Raw genomic sequence first — 24,435 nt, forward strand, 5'->3', positions numbered from 1 at the left:
CCACCCCAGTTCTCAACCCTCCAGCTCATTCCTTCTGGTCTTGCTCCCCGGCTCCCAGAAGGGCCTCCAGGGGACTCTCAGTGGCCAGGGAGGAAGAGTGGTGAAGGGGAGTGCGGGCTGAGTGAGGACGAAAGGGAGCCCTGGGGCAGCTGTGGGCTGGAGGCAGCCGTGGGGAGGGCGGGAGAAGCTCTTCACCGACAAGCCTGGGCCAGGAGCAGGTGCATCTCCACCCCAACTCTTCTGCCCTGGGGGAGCCCTGTGTGCAACCGATAGAGCCCAACCCACTGGGCACAGAGGATGCCAGGCCTCACGCGCCCTCGGTCCCACCGTGGGGGCCCACAGCCCGCTTTACCCTCTTCTGCTGGACTTGGCTTTGCACAAAGTTTAGAGAAAGATGCGGGAGGGCAGTGGGGACAGACAAGCGGCCAGGAAGAAGGGAGGGGACACGGGGGTAGGAGGGAAAGAGCGGGAGGAGGGCAGAGCTTTACTGAGCACGGTGAGCTTGGCCCGCCGCGAGCGCAGGGCGGCCTCTGTGGCCTGGCACTCGTAGGAGGCGTCGTCAGACAGCTCGGCGTCCGTGATCTCCAGGTTGTACTGCCCGGCATCCGCGGAGCCCACGACCCGATACCGTGGCCAGGCTGCAGGGACACAAGGGCGGATGAGGTGAGCCCTGCCCCAGCCTGGGACCCGGCCTACCAGGGGCCCCTCTCTCCCCACGGCTGCACTCCTCCTGCCACCCTGGCCTGGGACCCCGTCCACAGAGCCCCAGGTGTCACATTCCCATGTCACAGCCTCCTACGGACAGGCTGGGGGCCTTGGAGCAGGAGCAATGGGGGACACAGAAGGGGCAGAAGAGCGGAATTTCTGGAGCTGTTTCCAGACCAGCGTCCCTTGTAAGAACAGGAGAGGAGCAGGAAAAAAGCTGAGGGAAGGGCAGACGGGGAGGGCGTGTGGGCGCTGGAAATACAGGGCCTCGCAGCACAGACGGGGAGGGCGTGTGGGCGCTGGAGCGCATGCAGCACAGACGGGGCCCCCTGGGGCCGGGGGGCGGGGGGGCCGAGGCAGGCCAAGGCCATGCCCGCACTGGCCATGCCGGGGATGGACGCGGCAGGGTCCCGCCCCTGAAGGAGGCCTGACCCACACAGGCCCTGGAGGAGCCACGGCTGCTGCGGCTGCGGCAGGTGGGCCTGGGAGCCGCTGGCCCCTTCCGCTCTGCCCCCCCCGCAGGCTCGCGTGCCCTCGCGTGCCCTCTCTCCCGGGCTCCCCACCGGCTCACTCGCACCATCTCCTGCTGTCCAGGGCTTATCGGTCCCTCTCACTCCTTATCCACTGATCTCTCCCGGGTTCTCTTTCTTTCTGTCGTCGATAGAGCCACTAGCCCGTCTCCCGCCTCTGCACGGACAGACTCCCCTCACCTGTGCTAATATGCAGACCCCTCAGCAAATAATCTCAACCTCTGGACAACAAAAAGAGTAAGAATGTGCAGCCCTTCCTGGGCTTCCGGCCTGACGCCGCTTCCCGGCGGTCTCTCATTTGGCTCAGAACTCACGAATGCCGCGCCGGATCCTGAGTTCTACGGCTGTTTTGCACGGTGGTAAACCGAGACCCAGAGAGGTGCCGCGACTTTCCTAAGGTCGCCCAGCTCACCAGCCGCAGAGGCAGCCCCAGAGCCCAGGGGACATCCTCCTCCACCGCGGCCAGGAGGCCTTCCCCAAACTGCCCTTCCTTGCTCTGGAATAGAGGTCATTGGTTCATTCTGTCTCCCTGAATCGCCTCGCAGCTTGGGCACAGGCTGCCCAGCACCCGATAAAGGCTTCTCACACAAACACGGACATCGGCGCCCAGGCTGACGCTACCCTGGGGTTTTTGGCCTCAGAGCAGACGTGGCCTGGGCAGGGGCAGGAGGGAGTCGGGAGCAAAGCCAGCCTGGCAGGAGGGACAGAGGGTCCCTGCGCTCTCTCCACAGGACGCTCTGTGGTCTCCTGCCCTCTGGCCTCGCCTCTTCCTGCCTGGAGCACCTCTCCCAGTGTCTGTCTGTCTGTCTGTCTGTCTCAAGCTCTCTTACGTAAAGGCCTCTCGTTTCCCCTCGGTCTCTCCGGTTCCTGTTGCCTTTCTTGAGCCAGTCGGCAGCCAGAGGAAACGCAGAGCTTCAGGGTTGGGAGAGCAGGGGAGGCAGAGCTTAGGAGGGGAGGGCAAAGCTGGCCTCACAGAGATGGGGCAGGAGAGGCTGGAGCTCGGAGAGGTAAGGGCCACGGCCCCTGTGGGGCCCATGATGGGGAGGGGCACAAAGACAGGATGTCCGAGTGCCGGGCCGGTGGGCCACCCACTCACCTTTGAGGCCCTGGCCCATGCCCAGCGCCAGCCCGTCCTTGGTCCATTGCACGATGCCGGAGTAGTTGAGCAGCACACAGGGGAGCACGGCCCGCTGTCCTGCCACCACCGTCTGGTCAGCCGGCTCCTGGCTGAAGCGGGTCTGGGTCCCTGGCAAAGCCAAGCCGGCACAGAGTAAGGACGTGCGGGGGGAAGGGCTCCACGAGGGGCCACCCTCCCTGGGCCCCATCCCTGCCCTCCTGTCCCTGCCCCACTCCAGCCCAGCCCCTTCCCGCCACAATGCCCTATGCTGGCCCAGGATTCCTCCTCCTCACCCCCACCCTGCCCCCGAGGGACGGGTTTCAGGGAGGGGGCGCTCAGCAGCGCAGTGTTATGGACGGTTTGAGATGAGGCTAGTCCCCTCCTCCCGTGCCACAGACAGGACACTGAGGACTGGCGTGGGGACAGGTGAGGGGGAGTGAGGGGCAGAGTGCGGAGTCGAACCTGAGCCTCGGCCCTCCAGGTCCTGGTCCTGCCCCGCCACCTGCCGCCTCACCCCCAGCCCTGTTCCCAGGTGCTGCACCCAGGACCAGAGCCGCTGGCCCTGCACCACCCCTGCAATCCCAGAGCGGGGCTAGGGCACAGTACCCCTGCCCACATGTGTCCTGTGAGCCATCACGGGCAGCACACGTGTGCTTCGGAGACGGCGCACCCAGCGGGCGCACAAGGGCAGACTCTCCGGGCGGGCATCGCACAAGGGTGAACACCGGCGTCCTGGGGTCGGAGCGTCCACAGCAAACCTCTGAGCCCACTTCTTGGCACTCCCACCCCGCCCCGCGCGTCGGCCCCTTGCCCCCGAGCTCCAGGGCACGCGTGCGAACACGCGGACACACGGACCGCACTGTGCCGCCCGCGCGGTGGGAGCCAGGCGCGCGTGTGACTTTGTTCCATCCCCCGCACCCCCACCCCGCGGCTGTGGAGCCACACATGGCTGCCCGGCTGGCAGCCCGGCCCGGAGCGTTTGATTAGAGAGCTGCAGAGTAATTGCCTTTAATTGTGGGGCCTAAATGGAGCAGGGAATTGGATTGTGGCAGCTCCTCCCCCCTGGGCTCCCACCCCCTGCGAGCCGGAGCTGGTCTGCTGCTGGGGCAGGCTGTGGGAAGAGGGGAGACAGCAAAGGGAGAGGTCTGGCGCTTCCGAGCTTCGTCCCCAATCTGTCACACTGCTGCGACCAAAGCCAGCTTTGCCCCAGCTCAGGGGACTCTGCTCTCATGTTTCCCTCCCCAGCTCCCGAGGCTCTGCGGAGACCACAATCCCCAAATCCAAACCTTTCCACAATTTCTCTGAACCTCCATCACTCCAGTGTGTAGGCAGAGGGAACTTGTCGCTCCCCCTCCTGTGACCTCCCTCTAAGCCACCAGCCACAGGACCCAGGTCTTATCCCCTCCCTTCTGTTTCCTCCTCCAGCTCCATACCCCCCCATCTTTCCAAATTGGCCCCACATTCCCTTCTTCCAGGAAGCCCTCCTGGATTGATCCCTTAGCTCCTTGGACAAACAGCTTGTCCCATCTCCCAGCCCTGCTGTCACAGCTCTATCCATGCATTTCCTGTTCCAGACTCTAAGAGCCTATGCCCACGTTTTTCACTGCGAGGTAGAACGTAGCGGGCAGGCGAGCGTGTTGGTCCTCTCCATCTACCAGAAGAGGAACCTGTCCTCCACAGCCAAGGCCCACATCTCCTCCCTCTGAATCCCCCTGGAATCCCCTGACATCCACATTGTCTGCTGCACACAAAGGGGACCGAGAGAGGGGGCAGGGCCGGGAATGATGGCCAGCGTATGATTTAATACAACGAGGCAGCCTCTTTACTCTCGGCGAAGCGCACAAATCCAGTTCCTTGGGTCTGCAGGGGCCGGGAAGTTAGCAAGAGGGTCCCTCCCCACACTCCACGGGCTGCTGACTCGGGGCCAACCGGACATCCTTCCGTGGCTCCTGAAGAGGCCAAGGATAAGGCTGGCCCACATCCCCAGGGATTCCGGGGCAGGTGCTGAGATCCTGGGGGAGGGGCGGGTCAGGTGAGCAGGCAGCATTATTAATTCAGGCATTGCCCTCATTATTATTCAAATTTATTCATATCCTTGCGCATTCTCTAGTGCAGCTCCATGCTGCAAGGTCCCCGCACGTTTCTCCTTCCCACGGCCCCAGAACCCAAGTCAAGGGCTTGGGAGTGGGCTGGCCGGCTGTCCCCGGCTCAGAGATGAGACTTTGTTCACGGCTTTGCTGCACGGCCCAGACACCCTGGTCTCCCGGCGACGTCTCCAGCGAACACTGAGTTGCTGCTCTGTGTCCACAGGGCACAAGCAGGCAGGATGGAGGGGGTGCCCTTGTGGTCAGAGTCAGAGACCAGGGACAGGGAGCGGCCCGAGGGGGGAGCGCTATGGCTGGGGCGTGTCACTCACCCACCCCCCAACACCCCGGGCCTTGCTCACCTGCACCGCCAGGAGTGTGGACAAGGACTGCAGGGGGCCTTTTAGGAGCTCAGGTGTAGGAGACAGACTTCAGTTTGCATAATGCCTCTGCCTTTTCCTGACCATGACCTTGGCCAAGTCCCTCTCTGAGCCCTACCTCCAGGGCTCCCTGAAGGTTAATGCGATGGGGGGGTAGGACGGTCCTGCGACAAACCCTTGCCTGTGCCCACTCACTGGTAGCCATGCCCCGTATCTATCCCGGGTGGCTACAGAGTTAGGCGCCCCTGAAAACCCCCGCAAGGACATGAGAGAGAAGACAGTTTAGTCGGGAGACAGGGGTGGAAGCAAAGACTGTGAAGTATCCAGAGAGGAGGGCACACCAAGAGGTCCTGGGGACTGTCCTCAGCGGCAAAGACCCTGGATCCTGACCCTGCAAAACTCACAAGTGAGTTTGCCCCCAAACAGCCCCCACAGTCAAGACGGTGCCGAGACAGGCCCCGCGCTGCGGGTTGGCTCTGGGGAGGGGAAGGCCCCACGCTGCCCTCTCCTCTGCACACCCCAGGCTCCTGTCACCCTTCCAAGGCCTTGCACAGCCCGTTCCAGGGTTGGGGAGGGTGATCTGCTGCCCCCATTCCCTTGGGATTCAAAGAGTTACTTCCTCTGGGAGGTCTTCCTTGACTTCCCACGTGCCCTGAGAGCCCCTTTTACTCATTTCTTACCTCTGCGATCATACGTTCCCCCACGGCACTGCCCATCCCTGCCATGAGCCCAGGGGACTCCAAGTCCAGGTTGGGTCCCTCAGAGCTCTGGCTCCTCACCCAGCACAGGCCCGGCTGGCAGGCCCACGGGTGCTCTGAAGCAGCGAGCGACCCTGCTATGTGACCCACGCCCCCACCGCCCCCCAGTGAGGGACAGGAGGCAGAGGGGTAGTCACGCTCCCAGGCTGCAGCGGAGGCACGGGCAGGGCAGGGACATAGAGGGACAGGCTGGGCTTCTCCCTGCAGGGAGCTGGGTACAGCGCTGGGGGCAGGGGTGCACAGACAGTCCTGAGAGGCTCCCTGGTGGAGGGAGTGTGGAGCCGAGCTGGGACCGGAGGGGGAGGCAGGACCCACAGTTCTACTGCAATGACGGGACTGCTGAGGAAAAGCCTAGGAAGTGAGCAGTGAGGGGAGACACTGGACAGGGCACCACGGCAAGGGCGGACGCGTCCTGGTGGCCTGACGACAAAGAAGGAGGTAGGGAGTGATGTCCCTGCATGTCACAGAGGCACCAAGAGCCCATCCTGGTGGCCTAGCAAGGACACACACGCACACACACACACACACGCACACACACACACGCCCCCAAGGCCCTGGGGCCTTGGGCCTCCACCATCTGTGCCTGAGCAGAGCCCGCACTGCAGGTGGGGGCCAGACGGCAGTCCCGCCCAGGGCCGGCACCCGGCTCGCAGGAAATAAAGCCGGCAGCAAACAGAAACACAGGAGCATGGCTCAAGGCAGCAGGGGGGGACTCGGGTGGGCCTGAGCGCAGGCAGCCCACGACCACAGTCCTGCCTCGCCCACGCTGCTCGCCCCGACTGGCAGCCCTGGCCTGCCCACCCCCCACCCCACACGAATCTGCGGATGGGCTCTGGAATGAGTTCCCACGGGCTGTGATCCGTGGCCGCCCCGTCTTCACAGGCGTGGGGAAGCCTTAGCAGCCATCACGAAGACAGGTGGGGAAGGACACGTGGCCACAGGCACCGAGCCACACAGACCCACGGGAGGCTGGTGGGGCAAAGCCAGACACCCACACAGAGGCTGGAGAGAGCCAGGGACAGTCCTGGGACTGGGGAGAAGCACCAGTGAAGGCAGATCTTGGTGAGAAGGAGGCCGGGAGAGGACAAACAGGCCCAAGGCAGTGATCCGGGGGGAAAGGCAGCAGGCGAGACCCGGTGACAAGAAGACCCTGAATGTCACAGGCCAAGGCAGAGCAGCAGGAAGGCTCAGGTCCTTAAAATGGAGGGAGAGAGGTGGCGAGCAGGGGCATGGGAGCCAGCCTGGCCACGGGACAGGCACCCCTACATTCGGTGCACTTCTCTCCTTTAGACGTGCACAGTGAGGCTGGGGTCTCAGACTCCTGGTGTTCCCCTCCCCCAGGGGCCCACGGGACGGGAAGCTCCCAGGAGGCTCAGCCAACAGGGTGGGGAGAAATGTGCTGCAAGGGCAGCACAGAGGGGCCCTGGGGAGAAATGAGGAGTGTGCTGGGCGGGAGCATCATGGGAGCATCATGGGGGCTCTGTGCTTTTCACACAAGCTGAGGAGGGGTCAAAGCTGCAGAAACCCCCATTCCCACCTTCCCCACACCCCTTCCCCCATCACTGCCAGCTCCACCCTGCCCTGCCCCCACCCCAACTCAAAGCTCCTGGGCCAGAAGGGTCACAGCTCCCTCCCCCATTCTTCCCGCATTGTTTGGGCTCCTGGTTAGAGCCCTTCTCCCAGCCTGCCTTGGATTAAAAGTTACTCATGTGTGCGATTCTGTCTCTCCCACTCTGCTGGGAGCCCCTGCAGAACAGAGACGCTTTGATTTACCTTTCTTGTCCCCTCAATCCGAGCAGCGCCCCTTAGTAATGATAACTCCCAATTATGCGACGCCCGCTACGTGCCAGCACCAGGCAGGTGCGCTACAGACCTCACTCCCAGCATCTCAGTCCCTGCTCGGGGCGGCTGCTATGTCCATTCCACACAAATGGGAAACGAAGCCCCAGGCGCTTAAGACAGAGATGTTATTTAGCGGCGGAGATGGGAACGGACTCGGGGCTTCTCGGCAGCCGGGCCACCGAGCCACGCCCCGGGAGCATCCAAGAAGCCTTCCTTGGAGGCACCGGGCTCAGGCCCCTGCCCACTACTTCGGGTCCCCACTCAGAGACTCCCACTTCCAACTTCATCCTGCTGGCCTCTGGGGGGTGGCCAGGACCCCGAGGCCACGAGGGAGCTGATCCGCAGGCTGCCACCGACCGCAGGAGGAGCTTGACCCGAGCGTCCTGACGCGGAGGGACAGTGGCTCCCAAGGCCGAGACAATGCCAGTGGCATCTGGAGAGGTCTCAGTGATTGGAGAAACCGCGAACGCTAAGACCCAGTGTCCACCTTCGGGAGTTATAACAAACACCCCTGCTGACCCAGCCAGTCCCTGGGCCCAGTGCCGCCCGGTGCACGCCACAGCCTGTGAGGCACTGCCACTAGCCTCCCCAGTAAGGATCTGAGGCTCAGAGAAAAGCAAGTTCCCTCCAGCCACACAGCTGGTGAGTCGTGTGGCCAGTAAGCAAAGCAAGGGGCCGGGACACCTGGCTCTCGGGAGGCCACCACACCAGCCCGGCTCCTGCTGCCTTCCCGGCTCTCACCACCCCCAGGACCTCCTGGCCCAGACCGGCCACTGTGCTGACTGGACCCCTGGTGCCTTGGCAGCCCCCCTCGATGCCGCCCCCTCTCCCCGGAGAACCTGTCCTCCTCCCCTCCTCAGCCCACATCTCCCTGGGGACACGGCCTTCCAGCTCTGCTCCCAAGAGTGAGGCCAGGAGAGGCTGCCTGCCTCCAGGGTCCTCTCTTGGTCCTGCTGGGCCTGGTGAGGACAGAGGTCTAGTCGCACCTTCGATTCTGACCAAGAAGTGATCTCCAGCTCTGTCCTAGAGGATGGAGATGCTCACAGATTCTCAGACACACCCCACACACGTCTTGTGGGCACGCACGTACCATAACACGTGAGCACCCACGTCCCCGGGTGCACGCACGTGTGCATACCCGCTCTTGCACAACCGCATTCGAGTTCACGCTTCGGCGCTCACGTCCTGGCACCCCGTGCCCTGGTGGTCACATTCCCAGAGCCCTGCCCGCCAGGCCAGCCAGGAACCAGAGAGGGACCGGGGCCGAGTGCGGGAGGAAGCTGAGGAAGCCAGGCTGCAGGAGAGGGGTTGGTGGAGGCCAGGCCTCGTCTCCCCGGATTTATCAACCGCGCAGTAATGAGCCCCCCGGGCGGAGCGGTCCCCACGCTCTGCACTCCAGATCGCTGCTGGTTCAAAGGAAAGCCTTTGATTCGCACCGACAGCTTTCAGATGGAACTGAATCTCCCCACACTGCACCCTCCTCCTGCCGCACGGCCCCTCCCCGCTCTCACATCTTCGCCGCCCCTTCATCCCTCCCTCCCCGGACGTTCTCCCCCAGCCCAGCCATTCCCTTCCTGGTCTATGAAAAATACAACAGCCCGGGAGAGCCCTTCCCGCTGGCTTCTCTCATCTCCCCGAGGAAAGAGGATTGCGATTCTCCAGGCTGGGCCGGCAGAGGGACAGAGAGGAGAAAGGGAGATTTGCACTTTCGATAGAAGAGAAGACGGGAGAAGGGGGCGGGGGGGGCAGGAGGGGCGCCGGCTGGGGCGGGCAGCGCAAGGGCACGGGGAGAAAGACCGAGGGCCAGGCAGCACACAGGGACACACGGATGCACACAGGCGAGACCTCGGGACCCTGGGACCAGAAGTTCCCCGCGGGCGCGGGCGCTGACGGGCGTGGGGGCTGGGCTCTGCTGACCTGGGGCATTCGGAGTCCAGCCCAGAGTCAGACAATGTCAAAACGTGGTGTGGCTTTCGAGAAGCTCTGACAGGCGAGGAACCAGGGGTCAGGAAGCGCCCCCGCAGGGAACTCAGGTGTGAGTAGACACCAGGTGGCCCGGAGATCGGATGAAGCCCCAGGCAAGTTGGTGAACCTTCTGCCTATCACCACCCAGCCCTGCCGCCGGCCAGGAGTCATTTCACCACGTGAAGCTAAAACGTCGCCCTGGGCAGCAGGAGCCCCTGTCCTGACGACCGACCCACCAACTTTCCCCACCTTCCCACCTGGATGCCAAACCACAGGCAGAAATGGTTTGTCTCTCCCCACCCCCGCCCCCTCCCAGCCTGCCTGGCCGAGCCAGCCGGACGCCCAGCTCCAAGGCTGGGGTATGGTGGGGACGGCCGAAGGGGAATCTTTCCAGGGACCAGATGGGATTTTACAAGTGGCCACAATCTGGCCCGGTTTCCTTGCATCTGAGCAGACCGCAGAGGCTGGCTGCGGAGACGGGCCCCGGGGCCTGGCCGGTACTCCCAGAGACGGGGAGCCTGAGCTTACTGGCCTGGGCCACTGGCTTAGTCACGGAGAAGCAGGAACAGAAATCCGAAAGAGGCAGGGGAACCGGCCCGGCACCACCTGCCGGGGAGGGACAGCCACTCTGGGCCGGGAGTCAAGAGATGTGGGCTCATCTGGTCCTGCCTCTGCCCCCATCTGGCTGTGTGACTGTGGGGCGGTCACGTCACGTCTCTGGTCTCGGTTTCCTTTAACTGTGAAGCGAGGTTGCTGAGCACTGGGCTCCTCAGGGCCTTCTGGTTCTGACGTTCGAGGATTCTCCGGCATCGCGGGCCCTCCTGGGGCCTCAGCCAGACCTCGCCCACCCTCACTTCCCCCAGCAGGTGTGGAGGGAGGTCTGTGGGTTTGTGACACCAGGACAGCGGCTCAGAAGACCCAGATGGTGACCCAGCAGAGGGAAGGAAGGACACACTTTGCCTCCCTTGCCAGGCGTTCCCCGTCAGCGTTGCTGAGCTCCCCTCCGTGGGGTTTGCCGTGGGGGAAGGGAGGGGGAAGGGCGGGCAGGCGTCCTGGTCTTGGAAGCGACCTGCCAGCCCAGGCCCACTCCCAAGGACTTGGAGCTCCCGGACTAACAAAGACTGGCAGGTGCAGCTGGAAACACGCCCCTCCCCCACTCCCATTTGGACCTCCAGCCCCCTCCGTCCTGCCAGCCCGGTGACACCTGGGCCAGACCTGATCTGACAACTCTATGCAAATGTGCCCTGGCAGGGGCCCCTGAGAATGTTTTACGGGAAGGACAAGGGCACGGAGAGCCCAAGTGGGGTTGGCTAGAGCAGGTATGACAGCGGGAGCAGGAAGGGGGGCGGCGGGGCGGGGGAGGACGGTTCTGCTGAAAAACCGAATTCCAATCTGGCTTCAGTGGGAAAGGGACGGGCAGTGCGGGAGAGGAGGCAGGTGGCTGGCGAGGACTTAGCTCTGATAGGAGACAGAGGATAAGGGGAAGGCACACAGACAGAGGGCAGGAGGAGGACATCAGGCCTGGACAGTCTCAGAGCCAGACCCGAGGACACGGAGCCAAGCACCAGGCACTGGGGGCAGGGCAGCAGAGCAAGTGGGCCCCGGCCCCGGCCCCGCCCCGCCCCCGACCCCGTCTTGCACCTGCTGCTGCCCCCCCCCCCCCCCCCCGCAGTCCCCAGGCCCATGCGGTGGGAGGAAAGGAGCAGAGACACGGACCGCGACAGAGGACGGGAGCGGAGGACAGCCACAGACAGAGAGCGAGAGCAAGGCAGGTGACGTGGCAGCTGGAGGCAGGAAGCGGGGAAGGGCTGTTTCAAGGGGCGGGAAGGAAGGAGCTCAGATGCCGCCGGGGCACGACACAGAAGGGAACGAGACCGGAAAAGGAAACGAGAAAATCACATCCGAAAGAGAGTCTGGAGGTCAGAGTAGGACAGGGCCTTGATCACCAACGCCACACCTTCATTTGAAGACACGGAGGGTCAGCTAAGACAGGTGCTCGGGTGGACCCGTTCCCAGTCCCCGGTGGCTCGTGAGCCAGGCTCCCAGCTACCGAGGCTGGCCTGCCGCCGCCCAGACCCTGCTCATCCCGCGTGGGCGGATGGCGGAGCAGGAGGGGGCGCCCAGCCCTTCCCTGGAAACCCTCCTTCCCTAAGCCAAGGGAGGGAAAGGGGCAGCGAGAGGCAAGTTACAGGAAAGACGGCAGGAAGACGGCCGGAGCCGGGGGTGAGGGGCCGGAGAAGCAGCCCTGAGACATAGGTGGCCGGCCGGTCGGCGAGGGCAGGGTCTGAGCCCATCCTCCGGCCTTGTCTGGAGGCCTTCAGCAATCAGGTCAAAGGAAAAGAGGGAAATCCTTGAGAAAAGGAAGGGGTTTCTGAAGGGATTCGCCAAGGAGGTGGAGGGCGAGAGAATGAGGTGTCTCCGGGGCGGCTGAGGGCCAGGCCTGGTCTCTCCCCACAGAGCAGACGGTCCCAGTGACTGAAGCACCGTCTCCCTCCTCAGGCCTCCTCGGGCACCTTCTCTGGGGGAGGGCTGGTGCACCAGGCCTCACCCCACATGCGCCAGGCCTCACCTCCCACCACGCTGCCTGTCCTGGGGTCCAGCCCCATTCCCTGCCCGGGGCCCTCCGGCACGCGGCCACAGGGCCTCCCCACAGACAAGAACAATCTCTACTTCTCTGCTGACTGGAACGTTCTGTTGCCCTCTTATGAACGTGGCTCCTTCCGAGTACAGTCTGCGGGGAGCCGGAGTGGGACCCCCAGAGCCCCCGGCAGGCTCACATCCCAGGAAGACACACAGGCTGCTCCCCAGACCCCCTCCAGAGACGTCTCCTGGGCTTTCAGGAAAGGTGTCCAGACTCAACAGCATCCACTCAGAAGCCCAGAAGACAGGGGCGGGCAGGGGCAAGGGCGGGCATTCCCCCATCACCCGGACATGGAGAGCCGGAGGGACCCTCACTCTTCTGTCACCAGGGAGGGGCTCTTTGGTCAGGACACCTGTCCAGTTCTAAGTGGAACGAACTTTATTGACCCCTGCCCCCCTCACACCCCCTCCCTTCAAAATTAAAAAAGAACGAGCCCAGCAGATCCCGGTGTTAGAGTTTATCTCTGGCCAGAGCTGGGCTCCTCAGGGATGACCTCGCACATGCCTCCAGCAGCCCCCGAGGGACTGTCTGGCTCCAGTAGCCAGGAGGAAGGCACGGGGTGTGGACGGACACCCCCAACCCAGCCCTGGCTCCCCACCAGCGTCTCTGAGAAAGGCTGCCTCGGCAGACACAGGGGTCTCCCAGGACCCCGCCCCAGGCCTTTGTTAACAGCCCCCACGCCCAAGTTGAGGGACTGCGGCTCCCAAGAGAGGTTTGTATCCGCAGAGCTTGGCGCCAGCACACGGCCGTGTACTCCCCCGTCTGGAGGTGTTCAGACAAGGGAGGGAGATCGCCTGACAGCCACGTTCCAGAGGTGCTCTGGGTCGTGTGTAAGGTCTCTTTCCAGTCCTGGCGCTTTAGGATTCTAGTCACACGCTCACACATCCCCTCTTCGACGCACACCTATCAAATGATCAATTTGTAACGGTTCGATCAAGGTAGACTGAAATGGTTTGCAGTACCGAAGTTTAGAGGAAGAAATTCTGCACAAAGCATGGGGACAGGGACAAGAACAGGTCCCTGAAAGGGTCTAGGAAGAAAAACTTCTGTCCCAGGGCAATTAATCGTGAAACTCAACAAGTCAGCGGTGGGTGCTGGACACGCCGTCGTGTTGATTTAGACCCATAGCCTAGTCTGCGGCAATACTGTATTTTATTCTGGTTCCTTTTCGACAAGACTAGGTTGTCAACTCTCAGACAACAGATATAATCTTACATGCACATCCCTTCCAAAGAGACGAGTACAAAACGGCTTCGCACAGAGTAGGTGCTCCAAAACTGCTTGTTGTTTGATGATCTTAACCAACAATTAGTGGATAAAGCAACGAAGCCCAAAGTCAATGCAATTCAATTCAATATTTACCCATTCATTCCATAAATGTGTCCTTAGTGTCTACTGCAGAGCGAGCCCTGTCCTGGGCTCTGGGCTGGTCCTGCCCCCCCGCGCACAGGCCAGGAGACGCATCCAGCCATCCAGGCAACGCAGCCTGTTGAGTTCCGGAACAGAGGAGAGGCAGGAGGGAAGCACCGTAGAGCAGGGCAAACACTGTCTTTTCCACGTGTCTGACGTCCACACCCGCCTTCCCTTGGGATGAGACCCACACCGTGTTGGCCTTCATGAGCTCTGGCCTCCTCCACTCATACAGGTTGGACATCGGACGCCTCGCTTGGCACACAGTGGCTATCCAATAAATGCACACTTACTGCCTACAAGTGCATTGAGCCCTGACGACGAGAAGGGTTTCAACAGCCAGGGAGCCGGGGGAGGGCACTCCAGACAAAGGGAGCAGCGGGAGCCAAGACAGGGAGACATAAAAGACCAGTGAGCAGTTGGAAGTGGCTGGAATTCAGGCACCGAAAGAAATCAGAACTAAGGTCGTATCGCTTTAAAAATTAAACAGTGTCTCCTTCTGGGCATGTCTCTCTCCTCCAGAAACTTCATTGTAGAGAGTGACTGGACATAGACAGAAGAGAGGTCTAGACAGAAGGACAGAAGCAGGCATGGTGGCAGCGGGTCCGAGGGCTGCAGGGTATCAGCCCCGTCAGGTGGGTCAGGGGGCGTGAGGCGGCTGTCTGGGGGGCGTGGGCGGGCGTGTGCACATGTGCATGTGCGCTGGGGGGGCACGTGGGTCCTTGCGTGTGTCCACGTGTCCCATGAGCTCGCTTCTGTGTGTCTTACACCAGAGTTGATATGCAGCCACCATGACTAGGACATTCTAGGCTTTTCCAATTAATCTCCATTAAAAAGATTTCCCGCAAAGTTGCTTCTGGAGCCCCAAGCTGGGGTCACCTGGATCAATCCTGCGTAAAGTAAAGCAGCTCCAACTGGCGGCTGAATCGATCTAACGTGGTTCATCCACCACGTGCAAGGGGCACGGAATGTTAATTTGCTGCAGGAGCCGAGGGAGTCCAGAGGCTCAGGCTCTGTAATTAATGGCTGGGGGCGCGGGCTCCCAATATGGCGGCTGTCAGTGGGCGGCAAACTCTGGGGTCTGTCTGCTCCCGATGGCTCCTGTCCTTCCTGCGTCAGTCTGCTTCTCAGCTGGGACACAAATGGCCACAGACAGCAGAAGCGCAGACCCAAGCCAGTCCTCTAAGCCCGCCGGAAGTTCACAGGACATTGGTGGGGAACGCAGTGGTGGTGGCCAACTGGGAGGCCACGACAGGGACCGTCTGGCTGTGCACACTGACTGCAGAAGCCAGAGCCGCTCTGAAGGAGGCAAGTGCTTAACAGAAAGGGGGAGCAACCCGTGTACATGCCAGTCATCCTACCATCGCCTAGTACCCTTCACGTCCCCTCCTCCAGGCAGTCCTCCCGGAGGCGAGTAAAGGAAGTGTGGCCTTCTCCATCCCACCCCAGCCAAACCAGCCGCTCTGGTCTGGGTCCTCCTCATCTTCCCACGTGAGCCCTTCTCAACTCCTTGCTCACTTGTCTCTTCGGTCCGCGTTCTGTGTCTGCCTCAGGACCGCCCCGACTCTAAGGAAGAAGCCAAGAGCATGTCCCGACAGAGCTACTCATAAAGCTTCACCGAGGACCACGGAAAGGAGGTTGGTGGGGTCTGCGGCGTGAGGTAAGGGTGAGGCATGCAGGCGTAGGGGTGTTGGAGAAAGCAGCCTGCCTCCTCCTTCCCACGCTCTCGGCTCCTGATTCCCTCTTTCCCTTTTCGGTCTCCCTGTGTCGCCCCCGTCCAGGGCAATGTGGGGTGGGGGGGTTCTTTCCTTCCTCTGCCTCCACGGCCCCTGCTCTCTGCAGTAACATGACGATCCCTCACTCTGCTGCCCAGCCCTCGCCGGGGAGAAGTTCCCTTTGATTGCTTGTGACACCAATCTCACAACAAATTTAGCACCTCGTTTCCCGGATGAGCCAATATTCCCCCTCGATTATCTCCCAGTGAGGGGGACAGGGCGCCGTGCATGCCAACAAGCAGCTTAGGCCTCCCCTGGATATCAGAGCCAATCAAGCTCACCGTCCCCCTCAGGATGGACGGGGTGGGTGGGAGGAGGTTCTCCGGGGAGGAGGGCTCCGAGAGTGAAGGAAAGATGGGGGGGGTAGGGCAGGAGGACAGTCGGGGAACAGAGAGGCCCCCAGAAAGCCGGCCCTCAGCGGGTCTGTGTGCAGGTTCTGTGACGTGGAAGGTGGTGGTGGGAGCAGAGTCTGGCTTGTGTTTCGGTGATTCTAGACGTTTCTTCCCAAGGCTCTTGGCATGAGGCTAGTGGGGGGGGGGGGAGGATGACCTGAGTTGGGGAGGGGTCCCTGCCCTGCCACGGACCGAATCAGTGGGGGGAGGCCTGTCCCTACTCAGTGCCCCACGCCAGCAGTCCCTGATACCTCGTCCGCCAAGGAAACGACTTTTCCAAAACTACTGGCTCCTGGCTGGGCAGCTGGGAGGGGCCGGTGTCCCCGAAGGCATATGCCCCACAGGACTGATGAGGGGCGGTGAAAAGAATTTCTCAAGGAACAGTGGGGGAGGGAGCAGACTCGGGTAGCCGAGGAGGGGGAGGAGGAGAGGCAGCGTTGCGACCCGGGAAAATGGAACAAAGAGGAAGGGGCTCGGAACCCTGACAGCTCCACGGGGGTCAGAGAGATTCCGAGCCCAGAAGACGGGACAGAGCCCGGGGCAGGTGGGCAGCTGGAGCAGAGGAAGGGGTGGGGCTCCTGGCTCACCCGTAGTGACCGGGACCGGGGGCCGGAGAAGGCGGGGTAGGGGTCAGGGGCTCCAGAACTGAGCTGGGGGAGAGCAGGGAGCGGGAGTCAGGAATGCAGGGAAGGCAGGACACCGGGAGGGTCAGCAGATGTTCGCGGTCATTGAACGGATTCCAGTCCGTCCGGGGGGCCTCGGGAGCCGGGGTGAGCTACGGCGGGGAGAGGCCAGGAGCAGAGCCCAGGAGGAAGGAGCCCGCGCCGGGCTGTGTGGGTTCCCACACCAGCCCCACACATGACCGCAGCACACCTCAACGCCCACACTGGTCCCAACCAGAATCTAGTCCCAGCAGCCACTCAACCCCAAGCTCCAGCTAGAACCCCAGCTTCTAGAAGGCCGACGGCTCAGGCTCCCTCGGCGCCCGCCCAGCAGAAGTGAAGTCGTCAGCAGGGGGTTATTGACTCCGTGAGGGCACAAGCCAAACGCAACAGTAGCCCTTAACGGTCACCCGCTCAGGCCTGACCCCCTGCGATCCCCGTGCCGCACTGAGCAGGGCTCAGCTTCAAGCCCCGGCTCCAGCCGGCGCCCACCTCAATCCCGAGGGCCGCCGACCCTCGTGCAGCTTCATGAACCGTCTGACCTCGGTTTGCTTCTGCCACACACCCCTGGTCAGGGGACGATGCATTCGGGCAAACGACGGGGTCAGCTCAACCGGGGGCCGAGACACGGTGGGAACGTGGGCACCTGAATCCTCAGGCTAACTATGGATGCTTATGCTTGTCTGGAAGCCGGCTGCCCAGAGCTCTCTGGCCTCGGAAGACGGGCTGAACAAGGCTTAGACACAGGACGAGAGGACCCGGATGCCAAGACCCCGGATGCCAAGTCCCCAGGAAGAGTGAGTTTGACCTTGAGAGGTGACTTCGCAGACAGGAGTCCATGGATCATGAATGGACTGCGGTCAGGACGCAGTCTGAACGGCTTCCCATGCGTTGCTGACCCTGCGTGTCTGGCCCAGACACAGGGCCTAGTGGCCCTTCCTGGGGTGCCCAGTGGAGGCACTGCAGTGGAGAGGGTGCGCCGGAGGGTCTGAGTGGCCCAGAAACCCCGCCGTTGGCCCCCTGACTCAGGAGCGGGGCCTCCCCCCAGGCCCTGCCCCTCCGTGCTCCTCCCGGGACCCCAGGGCCAAGGCTGGGACAGGAGCTGAGGGTTCTGTTCTGTTCTTGTAGCAGCCAAATCTGGTTACTGGCAGGGGTGATGGACGAGCTGGCCCTGGAGCCCCGGCTCAGGCAGCGGGAGGATGGAGTTGCCCTGTCACTCCTTCTCCACGGGATGAAGCGTCGGGTCCCAGACATCATCTGCAGCGGGCACGCCTCTGAGGTGTCTCTGGAAGCAAGACGCTGCTCCAACCAGGTCTTGAGAGAACCTGTGCACCCACACACCCACAGCAGCCCCCCGAGTCCTGCCAGAGTGGGGTCAGGAACCCAGCAGCACGAGTCCCTGGGCCTGGGTGGGACACCCCCCCCCCCCCCGGCCAGCTGCCACTTCTGCGGGGGACGCCCTTGGAGGGGGGAGTGGAAGAGGCGGCCTCCCCCTGGCTGGGGGCCTCGGGGCATTTCTCAGTGACAGCCACAGGCCTCGCAAGCCTGGGGCAGGGCAGGGAGGGAGGAGGGAGAGAGACAGCACGGAATAATAATGAAGGATTTTTAATAACTCGTCAGCCATAGTGTCAGCTGAACAGCCGCGCAGGGCAACCCACTGGGAAAACTTTGTGAGGAATCGTCTTCCCAGCAAGCGAGAAGGGAGAGGAGTCAGGACGGCGGAGGGCGGGCAAGCGTCCGCGGGCTCCCCGGCCCCGGCCCTCGCGGCGCTTCCACTCGGGGCCAGACCCCCAGGCCACAGCCGCGCCCAGGGCAGGAGTCGGGCGGAGGAGTCACAGAGCACGGGCAAGCCCTCCGCCCCCAGAAACACAGCCCGCCACTCGCTCGAAGGCAACGATGTGCTTATCAAAGGGCTTCTTCTGTTTCCCTAATAACTTACCAGGGGGTTGTTGGAAGTAGGAGTGTCGTCAAAGGGTAAAGCCCCTGCTGACCACCTTTCCAATGGCCTCGTTTGCACACAAGGACACCAAGGTCCAAACTGTGGCAAACACAGTGCTGGCAGAGCGGGGCCTCTGGGACCTAGAAATCCAGATCTCAAAACGAACACAGTTTTACGGAGTGAGAATTCCCGCGACCTTTCCCGGGGCCGGTGCCGCAGAGAGGGCAGTACCCAACTCTCCAGCAGGCCAGGGCCGGGAACGGCAGCAGAACGTGGGGCGACCCGTCGTAACAGGACACGTCCTGCCTTTCCCTCTGATCATTCTTGGCAGGCTTCCTGGAAGCGGTGACTGTGGATGTGGGCTGGGAGATGGAGAGATTTTCCAAGCGTTTGGAGCAATAGCTGGGAAAGAGCTCAAGGACAAGGAGAGAAGGGAATATTCTAGGTCTGTGCAAAGCCCTGGGAAGCAGTGAAGAGATGAGGGTCCTTTCCTGCACATCTGTGAAAGCCACAGAGGCTGGGGTGGAGGGGCTGGAAGCTCCGGTTCTTGGGAGGTCAGGGACCTTGCAGGCCCAGGGGCTCCGAGCAGACCACCAAAGACAAGGCAGGGCGAACCCTCCAGGTCCAGAGAGGTGAGCTAGCTGGGCTCCCCCAGAAGCCCTGGCAGCCTGCCCACACCCTGCACGTAGACACGGAGGGAGGGTGCGGCTGGGACGCAGGCCCCTACCCCAGCCAAAACCCAGAGCCCCCCAAGTCAGTGGCAGCTCTGCCGACACCAGGCGCGTGGCGAGGTCTTGTGAGTGACAGCAGGAGTGTTGGGGGCCTTCCGGGAGAAGAATGACACAGGAGAGTCGCGGGGGTGGGGGCGGGGGCTGGGGGCAGGGGAGGCACCTCCAGGCCCTGGCGGGAGGCCAAGTCCAAAGGCTTCCTTCCTGGTTCAGAAAGAGAAACTGAGGTATCAGGGAGCAGACCCGTGCTCCTGAGAAGTCCTGCAGCGAAGCCGGCAGCCAGCCCCCCGGCCCCGCCAGCCGCTCGGCAAGATGTAAAGTGCCATCCAAACGCGATGCATTATTAACACTTCAGAAATCATATTTCACAGCCGCCCGCTGGAGCTGGGAAGGGGCTCTTTGCTCCTGCTCCCAGGCCGGGAGTTATTGTTAGAGCCGCGTGTGACAGCAGAGACACGTGACCGGAGCTGAGACGGTGGAGGCCGGGGGCACCCGGGGGCGCCCGCACTCCCCTGCCCCCCGGAGCTGGCCCGACCAGGCAGGCAAGCGGACCCTCCCTCTCCCACCTTCTGGGAGACCCTGGCAGAGGGCAGGCTGAGCCCCCCACCGGGCCCCTTAGCTCCAGGCCACCCGTCCTGCCCCATCCTGCTTGGTGAGGAGGAATTCGAGGGTGGAGGAGGCTCCAGCCTGACGGAGGAGACAAGTCCCCAGGATGGACACAAGGGCAGGAGATCCAGAAGGTCACGACGGCGGGGGCTTCCCAGGAAAGGAGGGTCCAGGTCCGCTTGGGGAGGAGCAGACTGTGTGGTCCAGGGTGGGTAGGGGCTGAGAGGCCTACCAGTGGTCCGGGCACACGAGGGAATGGCGTGGACTGGCAGGGACTGGCTCTGCCCAGCTGGGCTGGGAGGGGTGCGCCTCGGGGCACAGGGAAGAGGAAGCAGGCCAGGGAGCTGGGCCCTGCCCCCACTGCAGGACGCCAGCCACGGTACCAGGGGGAAGGAGGGTTGGAAGGGACGGCCCTGCCCGCCAAGGACAGGCCCGACTCTTGGGTAAGAAACAAGAAGGGCCCAGGGGTGGATGTGGGGGACGGAGGCTGCCTGTCCTGGCCGGGTCCTCCCGCGACCCATCCCGCTCCCGCCTGCAGGCGCTGGGCTCCCGTCCGGGCGCTGCGGGGCCAATGTGGGCAGCTTGTAATTAGGCAGAGGGAACAGACGAACCAATTTTCAATTAAAACCTTATCTACAGGGTGCATAGATAGGAAGGCGGGTGGGTTTGATTCTTTTCTAGGCCAGCCTTCAATATTTGCCGTGCCTGGAAGGAGACGCGGGGAGGGCGCCCAGCAGCCCTGGCGACATATAAATTCTGCTCATAATTACATGACTTTCAACACCACGAGATGCCAATAAAGTATTTGCAAGGCCCACAAATGAACAGCGGGCTGGCGTTCCCGAGCCGGTGCTTGGGCAGCCCGCGCACAGGGAGGGGTGGCCACGTCTGGGTGGGGAGGGGGCTTCTGCAGGGCGGGGGGGGGGGGACTTCTGCGGGGGGAGGGGGGAGCGCTGAGGCTGCGGATTGGCCTCCTCCTCCTCCTCGGTTTCTCCGCAGACACCAGCCTCAGGGCCCCGGGCTCCCTGCCCCGTCTCTTGAAACCCCAGCTCTGTTAGGCCCGCCAAAACACAGGATGTGAGCTCTGCTCTTCCAGAAGGAGGTGGGGAAGCCTCCCTCCCCTTCCCAAGCCCGGGCCCTCTCCGGCTCCCACCTTCCCGACTGTGGACTGGGCAGCCCCTTCCCACCTGCCGGCCCAGTGGCAAGTACCAGCCCCACCTTCCAGCACTGTCTTCTCAGGGGAAACCCAGGGCAGGGGCGGCAGGAGGGGGTGGGGGCAGCAGGAGAGCCCCTCTGACCCGCGCGCAGACGCCCTCTGCTAAGGGGAGGCCCCCGTGGGCCCCATCACACCCACCCCCACCCACAGTGTGGGCGGCGAGCGGGTCAGGAACCTGGTCCTCCCCCCTGTCTAGGCCCAGCCGCCCCACACGGGTCCTCGCAGGAGGTACTCGGTACAAGACACATCTGCTGAATCGGACAGAACGGAGGAGGCTGGATGACCAGCAGCGCTCACAGCTTGGCACGGGACAGACGTTCCTAGAGACGGCAGCAAAAACCACCTGGGCTGGAAACCAGAACGGGGTTCGACTCCAGCTCTGCCCCTTCCTCCCTCCCTGCGCCCCCAGCCTCATCCGCTAAGTGCATGGCCCGGAGGGGACACGGATTTGGCACCGCCCCCTCTCGAGAGGGTGGGGCCTTCCAAGGACCGGTGGGGGGCCCTGAGAGCCATTGGCAGAAAACGTCGTGTGCCACGGGCCCGCCACTCTGCGCTCAGCATGCTTCTGCGATACTAAAACACTCAGTAATAGCAATAATGGTGCCTCCACCAACATCCACAGGCAACTGGTTGGCAAGAAATCTCGTAACTTATGCAGGAGGATTCCCGTCGTGCTGAGGCCCCCAGGATCCGACCCATTCTCACCACAAACAACTTTCTGCCTCTGGTTCCAGCCAAGCCAGAGAGAACCTTGAACGCTAAACAATTCAGTTCAGTTCTGTTCCACACGAAGCAGCAACAAGTCTTGGGGACCTACTGTGTGCCAGAGTTTCTACTGAGTTCCGCGGAGATAAGGGGATTAATACGGAGCAGCCGAGCTCCTGGGGCGTCTCTAATAAATAGCTTTAGTTAGAGATAAGGCTCGGGCCAGGCATGGGCTTTGGTGTTCAGGAGAGACATGATTAATCCTGATGGTGGGAAGAGAGGCCTCTGGGCAGAGACTATGTAAGGGGCACAACAACCCTCCCCCCCCAGCAGATACGGAGGTGAAGCGATTCCGGGCAGAGAGAACACTGGGGACAAAGGCAGGGCAGTGTGTGGTGTGTGTGGGGAAGAGTCTGGGAGGGCGGGAGCTCGGGGGACTTGTGCAAGGGTAGGTTGTCAGGATTAAAGTGATAATCCCCTGCATTGTACTTGCAAACAACATGTGCACGGCAATTACAAGGTACCACATTTTTACGGCTTATGGGACCCAAGACGGGGCAGGTGGACTGGGGTCAGGTTGTGGCAGGTCCTGCATTCACCCCTCTGCACCTACCCTCCCGGGCCTCAGCCACCGTGCTGGCGGCTGGGGGTCCGCAGTGGGATCCCACCGCCTCCTGCTCCCCAGAGAACGTACATGGGAGCACGACTGCCACGGGTAATGCCTCACGGGCTTACAGGCCCGGTGATGACATATGGAAGGGACGCCGTGGGTGCACAGAGAGAAAAAGAGTCCATTTCACCTGGGGCGAGGTGAGGGAAGGCCTCCCAGGGAGGCCAGAGCCCTGGGACTGGGGTTTGCAGAGTGGGAGGCGTCCCAGGGTCAGAGGACGGGAGCCTCACCGCGGGGCTGGCCTGTTTCCCCCGGGAAGACCGTAAACGCGAGCAAGGGCTCCGAGGCAGGATGTCTGGGGGACGGCGGCATCGGCATGTGGTTCTGATGAGAGACAGAAGACACAAGCAGGCTGGGCCGGGTCCGTGCTGCCCTACCCAGTCACGGGACGGGCTCCATCCTGTCGCAGCCGGAGGGGATGATGGAGCAGGAGGCGGACGGCCCCGCCAGCAGCCAGGGGCCGGCACCGTGGGGAGCTGCAGCTCCTGGAGAGAAATCGCAGGGATGCAGGATGGAGAGTACGAACTGCCCGGAGGACGTGGGATCCGTGGGGACGGTCTTCAGCCGGGGTCACTGGGCGGTGGGAAAAGTCCAGACTCCTGGAAGGGGGCGGGGTTGGGGCAGCCTGGCAATCACCCAAGGTCATCCCAAGGAGCATCTCATCCCCTGGGCCACCGGCCCCTGAAGGGGGGATCTGTTACCCATATCGGGGGAAGAGTAAGCAAGACAGGAGCCTGACTTAGGCTGTGGCCCTCAGAGGGGAGGGCCCTGCTCCCATGCTGGTGCCCTTGGGGCCCCGGGGTGGCTGTTGGCCGCGTTCAGGTGCGGGCATGAAGCGAGCCGCCCAGCCGGTGCTTCAGAGTAAGCCGCAGCCATCACTCCGCGGACGACGGCGCTGCACCTGTAGGCCGTTTGTTGGGTGACCTTTAATCAGGACGGCTTATCCTCCGTGACTGCGGGTGTCAGGAGCTGGGGACCGGCGCCAGGGACCGGGCTGGGCGTGTCCCCTGCTTCAGGAGGGCCGCCCTTCCAGGCAGAGGGAACAGCATGAGCACAGGCTCAGCGTGTGAGCGCGAGCGGACTGCCCGTGGGCCCCTTGCCCCGACCCGGCCGGGCTTCCTGCTGTCACGTTGTCAGGAATCCGAGAAGGGAAAGCTTGGAAAAGAGACGACAGCGAGAGTGGGGTGGGCGAACTGGACGGCCGCTGTCCGACCGCTGCCTCACGTCCTGGAAAGTTACGGCTGGAGAAGACCACAGATGACGTCACCCAACCCTCTTGTTTCACAGACGGGGAGCCTGAGGCCCAGAGAGGTGAGGCAGATCCTCCGAAGCCACAGAGCCGGACACCAGGACACCAGGAGCACAGCTCAGGGACCGACTCCATCCCGCCGGCCGCCACGAGAGTCCTGTGAGCACTGGACGCCTGGACTCTTGCGAGTGGAGTGGTCTCTCACGGTTAAGTGACTCCTGCTGTCGTCAGTAATACCGTCCTGCTTCTGGTGGCCTCCGAGCCCTTTCTCTGATACCCCCAGGCCCTGCAGAACCAGGGACCGAGGGCCTTGGGATTCATCCTCTACTCCCGCCAGGAGGCCACAGCACACGGGGCTGAGCTGCTGCCCAGGGATCCGAGCCCCTGGGAGCCAGGAACTCCCAGACGTGTGTTCTGGACGCTGTCTCCAGCTACGTGGCACACCTCTGCACTCCCCCCCACCCAGCCCTCCCTCCCCCCGACCCCTCCTGTGGACAACGGCCAAGGGCCTCCATCCAGGGCTGCAGAGAGTGCTCCCCAGCACGTGGACCAGCTCAGTCCATGGTCACAGGCAGACCGTGGCTGCTGTGGCCCGAGCACCTTCCCCCTGGTGTCCTGGTCCTTCTGCCCACTGGCCCTGCCACGTCTCCACCCACAGTCCAGGCAAGCGCTCACCACAAACCCCTCCTTGCTTAACTCGTGCCAGAGACCCCTCTGAAGCGGCTCGGTCATCACGGCCATCCCTGCCCCCAACACCCCCTCCCCCGGCTGAAACCCCATCTTGGCTCCCCTGGCCTATGGCAACAACCCCTGATCAGTTCCCTGCCTCCAGCTCGCACCGCTGAAATGCATTCGCCACACAGTGGCCTGAATGATCTTCCTAAGACACAAATCTACTATCACCACCACCACCAATGGCTCCCCAGTGACTTCAAAGGAAGCTCAAATTAGCTGAGGTACTGGCCGGCCTCACTGCCGCTCTGGCATGGTCCTCCAGAAACTCTGGCCTCGGCCCTCCACCTTGCCCTCTCCAGCTCCCCGTCCTCCTCCTGAGCCAAGGC

At 62.8% G+C, this 24,435-nt stretch overlaps 1 protein-coding gene and 1 long non-coding RNA gene across 4 annotated transcripts in view; one reads left to right on the forward strand and one right to left on the reverse strand.

Moving 5' to 3' along the window:
- Positions 1-24,435, reverse strand: part of KIRREL1 (kirre like nephrin family adhesion molecule 1) — an 86,732-nt gene that overhangs the window by 16,768 nt on the left and 45,529 nt on the right. For both annotated transcript variants that reach the window (XM_032317443.1, XM_032317442.1), the window contains exons 2-3: positions 2,332-2,481; positions 489-638 (exon numbers count right to left, since the gene is read on the reverse strand). In XM_032317443.1, coding sequence (XP_032173334.1) covers positions 489-638; positions 2,332-2,481 — 300 coding nt within the window. The remainder of the gene's footprint in view (positions 1-488; positions 639-2,331; positions 2,482-24,435) is intronic.
- On the forward strand, positions 19,206-22,603 carry LOC116575853. 2 transcript variants are annotated; one of them, XR_004279977.1, is made up of 3 exons: positions 19,206-19,742; positions 20,216-20,335; positions 20,534-22,603. It is a non-coding gene; the product is annotated as an uncharacterized LOC116575853 (long non-coding RNA). The 2 variants fall into 2 exon arrangements; XR_004279976.1 differs by having other exon boundaries at positions 19,206-19,707.

This window comes from Mustela erminea, chromosome 17 (genome assembly GCF_009829155.1).
Source record: "Mustela erminea isolate mMusErm1 chromosome 17, mMusErm1.Pri, whole genome shotgun sequence".
NCBI classification, from domain to species: domain Eukaryota; kingdom Metazoa; phylum Chordata; class Mammalia; order Carnivora; family Mustelidae; genus Mustela; species Mustela erminea.